General features: G+C 49.5%; 1 protein-coding gene across 3 annotated transcripts in view; it reads right to left on the reverse strand.

Annotated features, from left to right (window-relative positions):
* VASH2 (vasohibin 2) overlaps positions 1-18,306 on the reverse strand; it is a 32,820-nt gene that overhangs the window by 14,225 nt on the left and 289 nt on the right. Inside the window, exons 2-5 of one of the 3 annotated variants that reach the window (XM_075708060.1) lie at positions 17,479-17,640; positions 12,330-12,418; positions 9,882-9,938; positions 1,532-1,606 (exon numbers count right to left, since the gene is read on the reverse strand). In XM_075708060.1, the coding sequence (XP_075564175.1) occupies positions 1,532-1,606; positions 9,882-9,938; positions 12,330-12,418; positions 17,479-17,583 (326 nt within the window). In that variant the 5' untranslated portion in view covers positions 17,584-17,640. Of the gene's footprint in view, positions 1-1,531; positions 1,607-9,881; positions 9,939-12,329; positions 12,419-17,478; positions 17,782-18,306 lie in introns of those variants that run through there. The other 2 variants (XM_075708059.1, XM_075708061.1) reach the window with 2 other exon arrangements.

Consider the following 18,306-nt stretch of genomic DNA (forward strand, 5'->3'; position numbering starts at 1 on the left):
CCTGTGCTCTTTTCAGTATCCAAGCAACATGGCAAAGCCTGCCAGCACACAAATTACAAGCAGTACCTTATTTCCAGAGACAGAGAAGGGAACCAGAGGTTAACACACACACGCAGGGATGCTCAGCTCAGGCATATGTGAAGACATTGGTTTGACACTCAGGAGAGGGTAAGCACATCTCTTATCTGGTAACCGCCCAACCTTGGAAAGCAAGTCGCAGCTGCTGGCCTCATCCAGAGGGTCATGCTGAAGATCAAAATCTCGTGGCTGAGAAAAATCAGTGAGCTTCCCCACGTGCTGTTACAAAGATGCCTCCCAAAAACCCACACGGTGCACATGCAGCACAGCACCATGAGGTTCTGCACAGACACAGGCTTCGTACTGGCCACTTTCAAGGCACATATATTCAGACGGCCCATCCACTCAAGCAAAATACTTAGGTTTTATATTGCATGGATCATTTAAACTTTAACGCAGCTCTTAGTGCACCAACACCCCAGCAGACAGCACCTGTTCTCACACAGGAGACTTCCAAGACAGCAAGTAGAAGTCATAGGAAGACAGGCCTCTCCCGTACCCTCCCCTGCCTAAGCCTTCTCACAAGGTAATCTCAATTAAAAAAATGTTTATGGAAAACTTTTTTAAAGTAGTATCTAGAGACAGAAAGATTCATCCAGATCTTACAAGTCCAAAGAAACTTCACATGACACCAAATAGTATAAAACAGAGCTTTCAACTATTTTGCTTCCCCCACCGCTCAAAAAAAAAAAAAAAAAAAAAAACACACCAAACTTGAACAAAAGTCACATTTGAGGCAAACAGAAAAAACCCTCTTTCCAAATGAAAAGAAAATGGTCAAAACTTTCAGATCAGCAAGAATACTTTCAGGTTATCGTGGTCATCTGTACACTACCAATCACCCTCTGCTTGTGTGGTACGTGGAATAATCGGTTCAGTGCTAGAAATACAGCACTAGAAGCCACATGGACACTTATCAGTACTGCAGAGCAGCATCAGCTCCACCTGGGGATTATCGTCCCCATCCCTTTGGTCCCCAAATAGTTGTCATGAGCCAACAGTGGGCACTACCTGCCAGGCTCTGCCAGCGCCTTCTCCCACGAGAGGGGGCAGCAGCAGCAAGCAAAACGCTGCAGAGACATGCCAGAAGTTGACTTGCTTCGGGGTTTACTTTGGGTTGCGTTTTTGTTTAGGCTTAAATCAAACTTGGTCAGTTGTGGTAAGACGTACCCAGCATGCAATTATTCCTGTAACCCTGCCTTGCCCTCCTCTGCTGTTTTAGGATGACACAGGTTGATTTATCAGTGACAGCACAAGAGGGTCAAGAAGCGAGTTAGCCTCTCAATGAAAACATTCTTGCAGTTTTTTTCCGAGACTTGTTGATCAGTACCACAGCAGCTCCCCGAGCTGCTGGCACTCACCTTTGCCTGTGACCATCTCAAACACCATCCGGGAAGGGCAATATATTAAACAGAGCTGCAGTGGAAAAAGCCACAGGCACGTGAAAGGATACATCCCCAGGATAACTGCTTCAAGGCATTTGATAGGCAAGGCCTCCCTGGTCATTTCTTTTGCTGTCTCCATTAACCTAGGACAGAAACAGAAAGGTTTTCAGTCCCTTCAGTTGGAGCAGTTGACAGGAATCAAAGGGTCCTCTCATACACTGAGAGCCAGGCGCCTCTGGTTCTTATCTCAGCAAGTGCTGGTGAACTTGATTCTCCTCTTCAGCGACTTGCCAGAGCCCTGTTGACTCCTGGAGGATGAATGGGGCGGGGAGGGAAGGCTTTTGGCATCCCAGTGCCTTCCAGCCTCTGAAGATGGGTTGGAGGAATGCAGTTCTCTCCACTTCTCCGGCAACTCCATGAGCATCACTTTGTAACACAAAACCCTGCTGAGCTGCACAAGCGGGCAATCATGCAAGCTCCCACAGCAGCTGAGAAAGCTGTCATGCCAGGCTGACACCACACCATCAACCAAATAGGTAGCCCACCCCCTTCCACAAGCAGATCCTGAAATCCTGCAGAGTTAAAAAACAAAACAAAAGAAAAAAAAAAACCTGGAAGGAGATAAAAACATGCCAGAAGAGTCATATTCAGTGACACACACACGAAAAAAAAAAAAGCTAAAAACCAAACCAAAGGTTGGCTTCTATTTTGAAGTCTTCTCCATCCCTATCCTTTCCCTGAGAAGAGCTTTGTAAACAGATCCCTACTCTAAGGAAACACCACATTAAATGATAAAATATTTGTATTGGAGAAGATGATGAAAATATGCGTCTGAAACCATTAGAGTTTGGTTGTCCCACTTTCTAATTCACCCACATCACGCATTTTAAACCTTGTATTGACTGCAAATGGCAATACAGCTTCCACTGCTATTACAGCCTGTCACAGCCATTCCCTGTCCCATTTATCCAAGTTAGAAATTATCTTTTCATTTGTAAACAACCGCCCTTTACACTCTGCCTGCAGTACAGAAGACAAATTAGAGTTAGCCTGCCTCCTACACTCTCACAATCGGCCACAGAAACCCCACTGCTGGAAGCAGGGAGCAGCTCTGGCAAGGGCACACAATGGGGCCCCTTCATCCCCCACAGTGGCTCCTCAGTGCTGGTTGCAGCAGTTGCCGCTGCAAAGCCCTGTCTCCGTCCGGAGAAGCATTACATGCAGACGATGCATGGGAGGTACCCATGAACATGACAATCCACTGAATTTCCTATCTTCTAACTCCACAGGGTAGGGGGGGAAGGTCATAGCTGATTATGAATGTGTATCAGAGGCAAGAAAAAGCTCAAGTTGTAAAGCTATTTAGCTTCAAGCCATTTAGTGCGGTGTATGCCTGGTTAATGTGGTCCAAGGGACAGGGCCAGCATCTCCTCCTCAGGTCCACACCTACAGTGACGCCGCTGCCAGCAGGCAAACACAGCAACCGCACTGGAGCTGCCTCATCACCATGGGCAGCATCAGGTCTCCTAACACCTGCTTTCATAAGCTCACTGCTGTCGTGATTTCAAGGTATTGTCAAGCATGGAGATAACATTAATGACTCCACAGCCAGGGAGGGAGTCTTCAAAGTAATTGGCCTAAATGAGCAGTCAAATTACTACCGACTTATCTGTCGCAGCACCACTCACACTATTTAAACACTAAGTTGTATTTAACATGCACTCTATTTGCAAGCCACATATGTGCTTGTTCTGAAGCACACCTCTCCAGGACACTATATGGCTATTAAGACAGATTTAAATCGAACAGGAGAGGCATTTTGCTTGCTTAAAAACACGCTGCCTGCTAGTGCATGGGTACCTCGGCTGTCCCTTCTGAGGCTAGCAGTAGCCCTCCCTTCCTTTTACATAGCATCATCAGATAGCTGGGCTCAGAAGGGACCCCGGGAAGCCCTCCTGTCCCACCTCCTGCTCAAAGCACCCGGGTCCAGGAGCTGCAGCAGGTGCTCAGCAGCCACCCGGGACCTGGCAGCTCAGAGACAGCCACGGCCTCCGGACTGCGACAGTGGTGAGGATCTGTGCAAGGGGAGCATCGGCCAAGAAGCATCACCAACGATCAGCAAACGGGCATCCATCGGCACTCACGGGGCAGGATTCCCACGAGTCCCGGGAAATACTCCGCAAACAGTTGCTTTTTCCTCTGCGTTTGCAACACAGACCACAGGCTTTATGTGGATGACCCAGTTCAATAACCACCGAGAGAGTCTTTCTTCTGCTTTTAACAAGCTTGAGATGAAGCATGGCCTTAAACTCCGTGTTTGCGTTGGAAGCAAAGCCTTCTGAGAATCCCCAAGCCACCACTCTGCCCAAGGTAGCATAAGCCAAATCTAAACCACTCCTCACAGATAATTTTCCAACCTACTTTTAACTGGGTTCTCAAAGGCTTGGGAACCCAACAGTTAATCTATCCTATACTTAAGCTCTCATCTAAGAAGGTCCCCTAATCTTTCCTTTTTTGCAATTTAAACCAGAAGCTATTTCTGCTATCCACAGTGGGCATGGAGACCATTTATTCTCTCTCCTCTTGCAACCGACATTTGTCTACACGACAGGCTGTAATCTACCCTCTCCTCTGTAAACATGAGAAAGGAGACAGATACATTTTTTTATTTTCTTTTCTTTTTAATCCCCTCCTTTCTCTCACCCCAAATCTTCCCTTAGGTCATGTTTTCTAGACCTTGGGCAATGTTTGTTGCTTTCCTTTTGGATTCTCTTCAACTGACTCGCATCTCATGGCCCTTCAGCTGAGCCCACCACACCAGTACAAACAGACCAATTTCCTTCTGAATCCAACTTTCAGTATATTTTTGCTACCAACCCAGTGTTTTTTTTAAGGTCACCTCCATCTGTGCAAAAACTAGCCTTTCCTTCTCCATTGCCTATTCCCACAGCTGGCTATTCCCAAATCCTTTCTCTGTATTTGCCCTTACTCATATACCTCCTGTTTGTTTCAGCCCCGCTCTCCCTTACCCCTCAAGATCACTCTCGATCCCAGTTCCACTTTGCAAAGCCTTGTCACCTTGTCCAGCCTGGACCACAAAGCATATCTATTAGCAAACAATTTGTCTTATCCGTACCACTAATGAAAAAACATTGACCTGGGACAGGGATTGCACACCTCGACTGACAAACTCTGCTGGGCAAGAGCAAGCTGTTGGTTAAGTACAGCTTTTCACCAGGTTGGGTCCTTAGTCAAAATAGTTTCATTTAGACTCAAGGTCCCTGCCTTATCTGGAGGCTGCCAGAAGCCATACTAAAACAAAGAATTATCACAACCACAACTTCTCCCCGATTGACAAAAGCTCTTAAACTCTCAGAGAAGGAAATTATCAGAACCAAACCATGCCAAACTAAATCCATGGTGCCTATAACATACCACCTTGTTATGTTCCAGACACTTGATTATTTGCCCTAGCATTTTTCCTGAAACTGCAGATACTCAAATACTTCCTAAACTTATCTTTTCCTTTATTTTTTTTAAAGGCTGGTATCTTCGCCTTCCCTAGTTTCCAACAAAAGCACCCATCCTCCCCACACCCTCTAACAGAAGTATTAGTGGTTTGGGGGTTGGTTGTCTCTAAGTTCTCTAAGACAGCATCCAGCTCACTTGAAAACAACTAATTACAAGTGCTCTTTGACTTGTCCTTTCCCTATTTTCTTTCACTCCCGAGTACTTACCACACTGTCTCAGATGTTAATCGTGACCAGAAAGGCTGCACCATTGAGCTTGTGAACGAATATTTAAGGAAGGAAGGAAAGAATTAAAAAACAGCATTAAGCATTTCAGTTCCCTGCCTGAGCAGGGTTTGTTTACGGGATTTTCTTTAAATCTTTCCAGTTATCTGAACAGACTCCACATATATCATACTTTAACACAGTACTTTTCCATCTCAGATCACGGTTAGCTGGGAACTAGCCCTAAGCCACCCTCTCCACAGACCCCAGTGAGCACAGGGACAGCCCATCTCTTCCAGTAACTTCGGGGAGACTGCTACAGTCAAAACTAAGCATCATGCAGCTTCCCTCTTGTGGAAGCATTTACACCACTGCCTGAAGTCTGCCAGGCAAATCTCTATTCCAGACCACAGTGAACATTTCTGCCTCTAACAAACATGCTGCACGCTCCTCCCTTGAGATCTAGTCCTTGGCAGATGGTGATATTTCCTTGTAGTAAATTGACTCAAATGTCTTTCAGTGTTTTCAGAAGCCCACCTGGATTATCTCCCTTGCTTTCTGCACTTAAGAGAAGGCCCATAGAGGACATGGCTTTGCATCTTTTGGATGCTTTCTGTTTAAAATACCAGTGCCTGCAGTCATCTCAGGGGAACCATGAATTCCTTTCGCTCCCAGATTTTTCACTAGGGCATCCGATCTCATCTACAGGTTAGAAAAAAGTTCAAACCTTTTAGCATGCTCAAAACTGGAGGATCTCACCAGCTGGCACCCATCACACTAGAGTCACTTCAGAGATGACCATGCTTAGGAGGAGGGGTTGCCCATAACCTTCACCAGAAAGACTCCTACAGACTTCAGTAAACTTCGAATTAGTGAGATCCTCCAGCACATTTTCCACTAAGTTCTCCTTCCCTAGGCCTCAGTACTCACATGCCATCCCTAAAATCTCCCTCTCCCAAGTTTTTCTAAGGATTCTGACAGTTTTATTCTTCCTATAGACGTAAAGAGACAAGTGAAAGACACCAACAGGAGTAAAAGGAGATAAAACAGCGGAGCAGCTACTGCTCTCGTGAATCTTCTCAAAACCAGTTTGTTTCAACAGCAAAAGCACTTCTACCACATGCTGAACATAGCACCGTATCTGTAACATTCTATCTCTGTGCGAGAGAGAAGCAGATGTTCAGATGCCTTCTGCATTGTCTCTATTGTCTGGAAATGGTATGAGCCCATTTTTCTTTACAGCCCCATCAGGGTTCCTTAATAACATGGTGTGTTGAAACAGTATTATTTTCCCCCGCCCCACTGTTACTTGGTTGCATCGTTCCCACGTGACTGCTTCTATCACACTCTTTTATTGCAATTGATTACCCATTATATCTGCAGTCACTGAATGACTCTCCATCTTCACAAAGCAGCTTCTGAGCTGTAATTTCTCAAAGTCCCCAGAACCTACCCAAACATCACTTTTCGCTTCAGTCATAGGTCCCACTGAGCAGCTGGCACTTAACTGGAGGGAACAGCACAATACCGCACCTACCTACAACCCCACCAGATGCTCTGTGGAGGATAAAGCTATTCATTCCTCATTGTGGCTCGTGCCTGCATCCTAGAACAGAAGCTTGCAGAGGGCTTATTGCTCCTTGTAAAGCCAGTAATAAAAGTTTGTTGGCATTGAATGCACAGCTGCAGATTACTAGATAGCCAGAAACACATTTTTTTTCCTAAAGCTCTTACACGAAATACACTTGGAAGTTTTAAAGAATGACTATTTCAATTAACAGCGCCATTTTTTATCAGAATGGTTGTACCAACAAAAGCTTTAAAGTAGGTTTTGCCAGCATAATCCTGTATGGGAAAAGAAAACCCAGCTCCATCGGTGTCTGAAATACTTGTACCGCATGCATACACACATCACACACACCACGGATCAGTAGAGCTGAACTCCATTGGGTGCCCTTTACCTACGTAGTACGAAAGGGTACATCATGAAGCCTATGTAAAGGACACCATCCCAGGTTGGTGGATACCTTGTCTACTCTACTAGCAAAGCACTCCTGCGGTGGATATAGGTACACCTGTAAATCTGCATTTTGCGCAAATACAGCAAACTCAGGCAGGTAAGATGCATTTTCAGACACAGTTTGCCAGTACAACAGGAACACCACACACAGCTTGCAGGATCACGTCTCTACCACCCCAACTCACACAGCTACGCCAACAGAAATCTAACATTTTCAGAAGTGTTATCTGTAGTCTAGACAAATCCACAGGGCGTCTGCCAGTCTAGAAGCAAGTTCATAGCTAACAGTGACTTTTTCTTAAGAGAGATTGCAAATACTGAATCACAGCAAGCCTGTGTCCCTTAATGTTATGAGTTCCTATAGATAATTTATGCTCTTCTTCCTAAGCGCAGCCAGGCATTTTTATTTTCTCATGTATCACACCAATGCTGACAGTAAATCTCTATAATATCTAGTCCTCCCTCCATAATAGAAAAACTCATTAATATGCCCCAGCTGCTTTAGGACACTTTCACATGAATTTATGAATATTCAATTTCCAACTAGTGTTCAGCTTCTTTGTGTCTGGCCACTGCTCTCTTGAAGAGAGGCTGCCAAAGATCTCATAACACTTTCATTAGCTTTGAGCCCTCATATTATGAAACAAGCAACGTTTAATATCAATAAATCACAGCTCTGGGAACAGCCTCAACTTCCAAGAGCCGGTGGCAATAGGAGTTGCTCAGCATCTTGCCCGATAAACTTGCAAAGACAAACTTTGTCTTGCAGCAAGTGAGGCCTTTCACACCACAGAAACTCGCTCAAGGCAGCGCTTGTTGCCTCAGCACAAGACGCCTGTTGTCGCCACGCTGGAAGCAGATTTCTTGCGAAGTGGAACACACCTCCCAGGAAAAAACTTACAGGTGTGGCTGATTTTTCAGCTCTGATGAAAACTGGCCTGGCACCAGGAAAACAAATCATCAAGGACAACTGCAAGAGAAGATATCCTCCACTGGTATGAACAGCCACGCACCCCAGATGAAGCAAAGGAAAGCCTTTAGGGATACCTCAACATTACAGGGCAATCAATGCATTATTCCCCTTCTCAAAGTTGGAGAAACCAAGACAGGGCAGGCGCTCGAGCGCTGCTGCAGTATGACAGGATCTGGGCAGCTAAGCATGCTCCTAACAGCTCTGCTACTCACAGTACTCCTGTCTATCAGGTCAAGGAGCAAAGCGGCACAAGTCTTAGGACTTATCACTGCGCAAGTCCAGCGTACACCAGGTGCAGGCAACTGTGCCTGGCAAGATGGCAGCAGCTGCCCTGAGGGCTTGGACCATTTCCAGGTCTCTCCTTAACTCTCCTTAACTCTGCAGAAGTCCTGCTACCACATACCAAGTCACTCACAGAAGTCCTAACAGCAACAGGAGAGAAGTTAGACACGAGTCCCCAGGCAAACACTAAGGCAGGTAAATAGAGGAAACAGCACCACTTGCGAGAGGATCCAAAGCCACCAGTGCATCTCCAACTGTGAGCACTATATTTTTTCCCTTCTAGGAAAGAGTACCATCCTCATAAGCCAGGCTTTCATTCAGCCCAGGAGGACACCTACCTTTCAAGTGGTGAGTGCTGAGCACAATTCATTTTCATCCTCCACTTCCTTTGAAAAAAGTAATGGGACAAATTTAAAAATGAGTGACCAGCCTGAAAATTGGTTTAAGCTTCTGTAAACCCATCTATCATTCAAGGCACAAGATTTCTTCTAAACTAGTTCCACCAGCGCAGCGAACATTACCTAGAGAAAGGGAGTGGGAAAGATTGCTGCCAGCAAGATGAAAACCTGAAGCACCCAGCTGGGATGGGAACTGGAATTTACAGGGACAGACCATTAGATTAATGACAGACTGCCGGGGAGAGCTAGAGACAGGCCAGTCTACAGGAGTAATATATATTCTGCTTATCTAAATTTCACCCTTAAATAAAAGCATAATGTTGTCAACACCACTTCCCGCCCTAAGCTGCTAATTCACTGGGTCCTATTAAAGAACCATCCTAAGTATGACGCAGTTTCTCCGCGCAAGGCATCCCAGCTCTCTGTTGCCAGGCTCCCTGGGCACATGTTCACACTTGTATTTCACAACTCATCGCCAACCAGTGCATGAGTCCACCACGTGGAAGGAACGGCAAGATAAGCAACAATGGGAGAAGCAAGGCCATCTGTTGTGAACCTCCAGGGGAAAGGACTGCACCTGTGACAATGTCAAAGTTCCTGCAGCATTTTGCACAGTTGAAGTCTTCCTACCATCAGCAAAGGGCATTACAGTGCAACCAGAATATCAGGACTTACACAGTTTCCATAAAATCAGCCCAGCCCTCCCAACCCAACAAGTGAGAACTGAGAGTTTTCCCAGCCCTGTGCATTCAGCTTTGGCCTGCAGCTATGCAGCTCCCACACAGCTGCTGAGCAAGACCAGCCCTTCCACTCATTGGCTCTCGATAGGTCCATTTGCCACCTGGCAGCAAGCTGGCACCCTCCTTGCAAAGGCAGCAACATACACAGTTTTGCCCCTGCCAGAGGAGCCGTGGCACAGAGGAGACAGCCCTCCCATGCCACAGTGCTACAGTGCTTAAATGCCCCAGGTGATCAGCTGGCATGATGTAGGCCACTTCCAGATCCACTTACCCACTTAGAGGTCTGTTTTTTCGAATCTCGAAGAACTGTGTTCCTGTGTGATTGTATCTGAACTTTGTCTGTTAAAAGGAAAGTAACTTGAACAGTCAAACAATAAAATAACAATGCTCAAAAGGTGAATTTCGGTTCCAATTTCCTGTTGAAACATAAAACAAGCAGTAAAAGCCATTGACTCTCAGAGATTAAACCCTCGTATGTGAAATAAAGCAATTTCTTCACTTGTCTTTTTATATAACATCTTAACCATCATTAGGCAGAGAGCCAAGCAAAAAGGTTGTTTGTCTAAAACAACACTTAAATTTGGCATTTGAGGGTTATGAATTCACTTTTTCTCCAGGTCCCACTCACTATTAGGTTACAAGTTTGAAAAAAGTCTCCCATTTGGGCAAGAAAAAGCTTTTATACTCTAGCCAAACCAATCAACGTCATTCATGGTTTGAAAGAACTTATTTCCTTTGTAAGGTTTTAACTGTCAGCCACATAGCTCACATATGACCTGTAAACCAAAAGCAGTGCAGGTGCATCCATTTACATCTAGGAAATACAAAACAGTCTCTAAAAAATACAATGCACTTGAAATGGAAATAACCAGTTAAGTGCGACTCAGGAACATTAGTTCACATAGCATAGAGAGAAAAGTAGTAACTAGCATATGCATGTAGCATAGGAGAAAAGTTCATCACAAAGGATGCCAGCAGACAGTCACCCATCAGTCAAATCTCAGCACCACTTGCCTAGGAAGTGCAAGCTACCATGCAGCAGTAGCATCGCCAAAAGCAGCTTCTTCCCTGCTCCTTGAGCATAGCTCTTCAAGCAGCAATGCAGTAAATCAGATCAGGAAACCAATCTGTCCAGTAAAAACAAAAATAAAACCTCAACAAAAAAAAAAAATTAAAAAAAAAAATCACACCATACTTTTGCTAGGTTATTTTTCCAGTTGACTCTGTTTCCCCGCCTAGTTCCCAATGTGGCCACGAGATCGTTCACACCAGCAAAACTGGGCTGATGATACCAGGGCAGAAACAGGTGACCCCACGGAGGCAAAGGGTACCTTGCAAGGCATAAATGGCACAGCTGCTGGCTGTATAGCCATGGTCTAAATAAAAACTCCAGCTCGCACCAGGATGCTCTGAACTGACTTCAATTAGAGTTCAGAGTTCTCCAGAAACAAGGCTTTACTTCTCTCATGCCTTCAAAAACTAATTCATGAGGCCCTTTCAGAGTGCTCTGAACAAAGCACACAGCCCCTTTTAGCCCACAAAGGAAGCCCAGACCCTGTTCCCCAGCTCACGTTGAAGCTTTTCTGAACACAGATCCAAACCCCGTGCTTAAGGCCTGCTCTTGCTACATAGCAGAGTACAGGATTTCACGACTGCTGGGGAGGGGGGTAGGGGGCAGAATACAGTTTTTGGAGCTCTGTGCAACATGGTCTCCTCTCTGGCACAACCGTACTGAGCAGCGAGCCTCTCGTCTGCTCAAGTGGCCGACATGCAGAAGAGAAAAGTGCCATCCCCCCGCAGAGCAGGCTGGCCCCAGCCTCCCTCCCCAGGCAGCTGCCGCGGCTCCAACCCCTGCTGCCACCTTGATCCCAGCCACCACTCCCCAGCAGGCTAATCACGCCTGCTATTTTTGGATGCTCTTCCAGCTGCCACCCATATCCTTTCTTAATCCTCACCAGGACTTTACATTCATTCCTCATCCCCACTGCCTCCCCCCCCACACACACAAAAAGGGAGAGTTGAGATAAAAGGAAAACAGAGAGAAGAGCAGCATCTGGGCCAGCAACAGTCTCCTCTGACATCATCTGTCAGTAATCAAAATGGTCAAGTATTAGGCATGGGGCAACAACTGGCAGGCTGGATAGATGTGTACATCTCTCATGAGCCCCCCAAGCAAGGTGGGACATGGGGAAGGGAGGATTCCTGTGGTCAGTTCCTGTGCTACGGGCAAGCCTGCCCACCCAGGAGTCAGGACAGCTGCTTGTGCCCCCCACCCCAACGACAAGCACCCCCTGCAAGCTGAGCACGTAGCCAGTCCTCAGGGAGCTTGCAGGGGCTGCCAGGGCAGAGGGAGACAGGGTTTGCCACAACACCGGCTCTCCCTTAGTCACTTTATGATGAGATGCCATATTATTTCTCCAGGCATCACGATCCGATCATAGTATCCTCATAAACCAACTTCAAAAACAAGCATTTCTACTCCCACCAATGTCACATCAGTTAAATTATTCAGTATCATTTAAAGTTAATTACATCTCCCAGAGGATTGCTATGACAAGCTCAGTGCTGCAGGTGCTATCACAAATCTGTAGAGGCATCCTTTCACCCCTGAATGATCCCAAGCACTCGTGACCAGCTAGTGCTTCAGTAAAGCCCCTGTTAATTTATGCCAGGCACAAGCCAGCCTTCTCTCTGGAGACGGCACACTGGGGAAGGATACTGCAGCATCTTCATGTAGGTCTGTATTGCCTGGAGCCACTCTGGGATCGACATGGAGAGCTTGTAGTTTGGCACTGGTGGCATTGGGGGCTGGACACACAAAAAAAGATAAAGAGGTTAGACAGTTACTGCTCCCTGCAGAGCGGATAAGTGATTTACTCAGGCAGCGGCATGCGCTTAGCACAACGCAACACGGCAGCACAGATGGCTCGAACCCCACGTGAACTCAAGCATTGGGCAAAGTCATCCCGCTGACAAGGGGAACTGCCTGCGCACCAGGGCCAGCCCCATCCCTGCCAGAGTGGAGAGGCCAGGGCAGGCCCCTACCATGGCAGGCCGCTTGTCCCAGCCACCAAAGTCCCTCAAACACCACCCTAAGCGGGCAGGCAGTCCCGCACAGAAGGCAAACACTTCCCATTTTTCCCTTCTGGCACAGGGCAGTTTGGATGAGCAGAGTCCCAGCACTGGCTCTGCTGCCCTCCCTCCCACCAGAAGCCATTTCAAGTCTAACTGTTGGTTTCCTCTTCCATGAGAGAAAGATAAAAGGAGACAAGGATCCCAGGCTGCATAATTCCCCATCTGCCACATGTCAGCAGCACGCTTGCTGGACAGGGAGTGCGTGATACCTAGAAGACCACCTGGGACCCAGATATTTAATGATATTAAGACACATAAAGATATAGACTGGCACCGTAATGGGATTTTTCAAAAATCCCATAAGACATCTGCTTGTGCCTAAGCACTTTAAGAAGCTGGGCCCTCAATCCATATTTAATCCCCACAGCTATGTGGCTCCTGAGCCCGTAACCACACAGGAAAGGGGCAGGGCCTTGTCCCAAGTCCCCTCATTTTAGGGGCAAGACTGCAAAATACGGGGTCAGCAGATGTTAAAGTGGGCAGAGTGGCTAAAAGAAGTTAGTACAATTCCCACAAATGTAGTGGAGGAAACAGTTTATTTAAATATTAATGCAGACCCAAATTCAGGAACCAGCAGCTTGGGCAGCCATGACGCAAGGTGCAAAGGAAAGCGTGTGGCATCCGTGGGCTCATGATGTTCTTACAATAGTTTGAAGATCATAAAGCGATATATCACTGTTCTAAATACACTTCAAGTCAGCAATTACAGATAAGAAAAGCAAGTTCGGGTGATATGAGGCTTTCTCTGCCACACAGACTTTCCTCTCCCGGTCCCACCTCCACTAAGATGGAAAGACTGTGTGTTTGCTTTCAGAGTGAGCACCGATAATCCCAAGACAACCAAACCCCAGCATTTACTACATATAGCTAGTTACTACAGTCAAATAGTAAATACACTTCAGAGAAGGGAAAGAATCCTGAAATAGAGACTCCTACATTACTGGCACACAGAAACATATTTTAAGTGGCAAGGAGACAGATGGCCAGGCCTCCAGCACGCTGCCACCATTCCCAGCGCCACACAGGAGACAACCGTGCACACAGGGGTTTTCTCTCCGAACAAGCAGGAATTACGAGCAAGGTTCATTAACGCTGCTTAATCACGATTTCCACACCTAACCTCTTCATTAGAGGCAATTTTTCAGTTCCACAAGTCCCTTCCGGCCCCTTCGGTCTGGACAAATTATTCACCTGTCCCTCTCACACTAAGGCAGGCCTGGACTCAACGCACCAGACGGGCCTCGAGTTTCAGAAGCAGCAAGCGGCTGAAAGAGGGAATTAACAACTTCCAGGGCTAGTCATTCCTGCTCCAATACAAACACTCCTTTTCTTCAAGGATAAAAAACTCTAGGTGCACGCGTTGCACCTAGACGACACAACAGGCCAAGGTAATGGGAGTCCCAGCCAGCAAGAGGCCTGGCTGCTGCGGAGCTGCCGGGGGGGATAACACCCCTTTTCCAGCCCTTCATAAAATGGAGGCCCCTGCCCTCACCCAGCTGTGGGACAGGACAGCATCCCATAGGGACCGCACCAGTGCGGAGACACGCAGCCCTTGCTGTAACCCAAGGCAGGCCTGCTGAGCCAGGAGGCACAAGTCCCTCCAGATCTCGGGCAACGAGGGAGAAGCGGCCGTCGGTCTTTCCCCGCACAGGACAGCGCGCTGCTCTCCTCTTTGGAGTGCCGGGTAGGCAGTACGTGGCACCATGCTGCCAGCCAGGCCAGGTGGCAGAGAGCCACCTGCCACTCCCTCCAAAACCCATTTTTTCCCCCCCCAAATTCCTGCCCCGGCTGCAGGAGCACCGATTCGGGGCACCCAGCCAGCACAGAGCAGAAGCCAGGGCTGCATGATACCACAAACGAAGGAAAGCACCAACGTTGTTGTGGTTGAGGCTGCAGCCCTCCAGCTACCGGTGCACATCCCAGCGCAGCAGCCAGGAGCCAGCAAGGGGTTGTAGCAGTAGGCCAGAGCCACCGAGAGGAAATGCAGACACAGCACTACAGACCATGAATTTATAAAGCCAGTGAAATTCAGACACCAAGCGGATGAAAGGGCCTTGACCCAGTATCAGTATTTCCAAGCAGTGGCAGCTCCAGAAACAGCAGAGCTGCTGCAGTGCAAGACCTTGTGGCAGAGCCATTGACCATCATCCTGTGGCTGGAAACACTATAGTCTCGGTTCACTGCAGACATCCTGTGTGAAACTCAGCTTGCCCGACTCCACTGCATCTCATTTCATGACCAGAAAGTAATTTTCTGCAAGCTCGCCCTGCAAGTATACTGTTACTTAGCAGGGATGAAGCTGGCAGGGTAGGGTCCTCAAAGCAGGTGAGAGGCTTAATTCATTAAGATCTACAAGTATCTCCAAGATCACAGGCCACAAAAAGGATTGCACAGCCCTTCCAAACCACGAGCCTGCACCCTTCTCAGAGCTCAAGCCAAAAGTCAGAGGCAGGGCATGCAAACAAGGGACCCCTCAGGTTCCAAAACTGCCCCCCTTGTAGACAAGCCAGCTTTCTATCAGGACTCTTCCTCCCAGGAGAAGTGCAGCCCGGCACCCCTGCAGTTTGCATTCGTTCCAGTAAGGGCAACCTCATCAATACATTAAGAAGCTACTCACCGCCCTGCATGTATGATTGCTGAGACTAATACCAAGATGATTAAAGCAATCAAGTGGAGCTTCTTGGGGAGGGGATAAAAACTCTCTCCCATCACTAGGCATTAAGAACAGATCAGATGCAAAAATGGAGCAGTTGCACACACCACTTGCTCAGCCTCCACCAACTACCAATGCAAGCAGATTACAAACCATCTTCTCACAGGCACAAGTTTCTCTCCTCACTCCTGATCAGCACTACCTGGTCTTTTGCAGGGTGCCACACACCCAACAGCACAAGCCAATTCAAAAAGCTGTACCATCATTTAAGGAACAACTCTCCCCTCACATTCCTACTCTGACCCGGAAATTACCATCAGAACCTTAGCAACCCACAACCACTTTGTAGCAAACAAACCTGCTCCTGACCTTCATTTGCCCACCTGAGTTATCTTGGCCTTAAGAAGGACAGGGTGGTCCTCAAACTGCCCTCTGACCCAGACGTCCCAGGCATAGCCAGCAAGAGATACTCAGTCACAGGGGACACCAGGCCCTTCTGCCCTTGAAGAAGTTAATCACTGCGACAGGGAGTTTGCTGCCAGGCAGCGCTGGAGGAATGCGGTACAACTCTTACAGCACCCTCTGCCCATCAGCACCTAGGAACTAACATCAAATGATTCAGCCAAGCAGATTTCAAAGCATTTGTCCTCCTACCCAGCTTCAGCACATGCCACACCAAGTCAGCTTCGTGCTTCGGCACGGATGAAGAAGCTGTGGGTGATGCTCTCCAGGGTGCTCCGACAGGCAGCACGCTGGCACACTGGAGCCCTGGCATGCCTCTCACCCGATGCTTTGTCACTCACTGTGGGTATCACCAGTAAAAGTAACATGCTTTGGACCTGGGAAGACAGGGAAGGAAATCAAGTCCAGCGTGTGCTTTGCCACCTCTTAACACCAAAGAGATCTGCAGGCTGTTTAGACTAATGTAAGCTGGTCATGCTGCTGTAACAAGAAGTTCTGCCCTCTCCCTGCCCCTTCATTTCTACCTCAAGCGCTTGTGCAAGTACGAGATGAACCACACCAAGGAACCGCAGACAAACCCAGCATAACCAGATTATTCTGTAGCTCGATCTGCTCCCCCATCCAAACAAAGCCTGGCAGCAGCACGAGGTAAACAGGAGAAGGGAGAGAAAGAAATTGCCCCTTTTGCACTTACGCCAAACTAAACATTGCAGAAGAGAGATGAAAAGCCTGAAAAGCCTGCATCTTAGTTGACAAGCGCCTTCGCAAGACAGCCCTACTCAGTACGCTTTCAACTTCTCCGTGCGCAGAATTTTTCCTTTCCACCGCACGTAAAGAACAAGCGTACATATCACCAACAGCCAGGACGGCAACAACGCCAGCCCAACCATCTCACCCCAGCGTGCAGAGGGGTATGAATCAACGCCGGCTTCAGCGGTCAGCTCAGATTAACGCTGCCTGGAGGGAGGAGCGAATCAAGCTCGAAGTCTGCCACAGCCGACAGCGTTAAAGACATTGTGATCAGTAATGCAAGCGCAGCGGTGAGAAGCCTTGGAGCATCAGCAGGCAGCAACATTTTATTTGCTGGCTGGAGAAAAAAAAAGACTTGGGTCAGGCAGAGCTGCTTGGAGCTTCTACCGAGGAACGTGCAAGACAAAAGCCTCTGGAAGCCTTCTGTGTGCTAGAAATGAAACGTCGGAGTCTGAAATCCCTTATTACGTTTTCAGGAGCGAGGCTATGTTTTAGGAAACGCCTGTGTCCCAGACAGCTGAGCAAAACGTGCTCGCACAAAGCGCCTTGCTCGGTCCCTGAAGATTCCTTCAAGTCTTGTCTTCCCGCTTTCTCCTCCCCAAGACGGAACAATCGTTTTCGCTCTACTCGTTTCCCCAGGCACCGACTCCAGCTCCTCGGCACCCCGCGGCACGCACCCCTGTGCCCGCTTTGCGCGTTGCCCAGGGCCGGACGCTCCAGCTCGCCCCTGGCAGGGGCCGAGGCCCGGCGCCCCCCGCGCCCCCCCGGCCCCTCGACTCCCACGACACTCGGCAGCCGCGGGGCGCCTGGGGTCGGGCTCCGCGGCACCCCCTCTTCTCCGACGGGGCGGACGGGGGCCTCGCCTTACCGGAGACAGGCGGGCGGCGCTCCGGATGGCCGCCGCCACGGCGCTGCCGTCGGGGTGCACCCGCTCCACGTGCTCCCACATCCGCTCCCAGGTCTGCCCGTCCATGGGGAAGCCGCTCTTGTTCACCAGGAAGAGCGACCCGCCGTCCCGCTGCTCCTCCTCCTCCGAGCCGCCGCCGCTGCTCCCGCTCCCGCCGCCGCCCGCCGCCCGCGGCTGGGCGCTCCGCGACCGGCCCCCCGCCTTGCCGGCCGCCGCACGGCGGCTGCTCCCGGGGCCGCCGCTGCCCGCCGCCGCGCCTGTCATGGCCCCGCAGCCATGCCCGAGCCCGGGCGCGCCGCGGGGACCGCTGCCGGGAGTCGCCCCGCGGCCTCGCCGCCACCCGGGCACTGTCTGTAGAGATAATGTAAAAATATACGTGTGTGTGTGTGTGCGTATTACGGGCGTGCGGAGGAGGCTGAGCGCGGGGACTGCCCCTCCCTAGCGGCAGACGCCCGCTCGGCCGGGGCGCCCCGGCCCGGCCCCGCTCGCCCCGGCCCCGGCCGCGCTGGGGACGCGCCCCGCGCCGCGATCCATGCCGCCGCGCTACCACACTGCCGGCCGGCCGCCCGCCCTCGGCGCGCTCCTATTGGCGGCCGCAACAAAGAGGGGCGGGGCCCGGGGGGCGGGACGAGCCGTGACTGGCGGAGACGCTGGCTGGAGGCGCCCCCTGCCGGGCGGCCCGGCTCACCGGGGCCCGGCGGCGCAGCTGGAGCCCCTTCTCCTGCAGCTGGCCGGTCTCAGGCTGCGGCTCCCGGCCCGCCGTGCCGTGCCGTGCCGTGCCGTGCCGTG

Source organism: Pelecanus crispus, chromosome 3, assembly GCF_030463565.1.
Source record: "Pelecanus crispus isolate bPelCri1 chromosome 3, bPelCri1.pri, whole genome shotgun sequence".
NCBI lineage: Eukaryota > Metazoa > Chordata > Aves > Pelecaniformes > Pelecanidae > Pelecanus > Pelecanus crispus.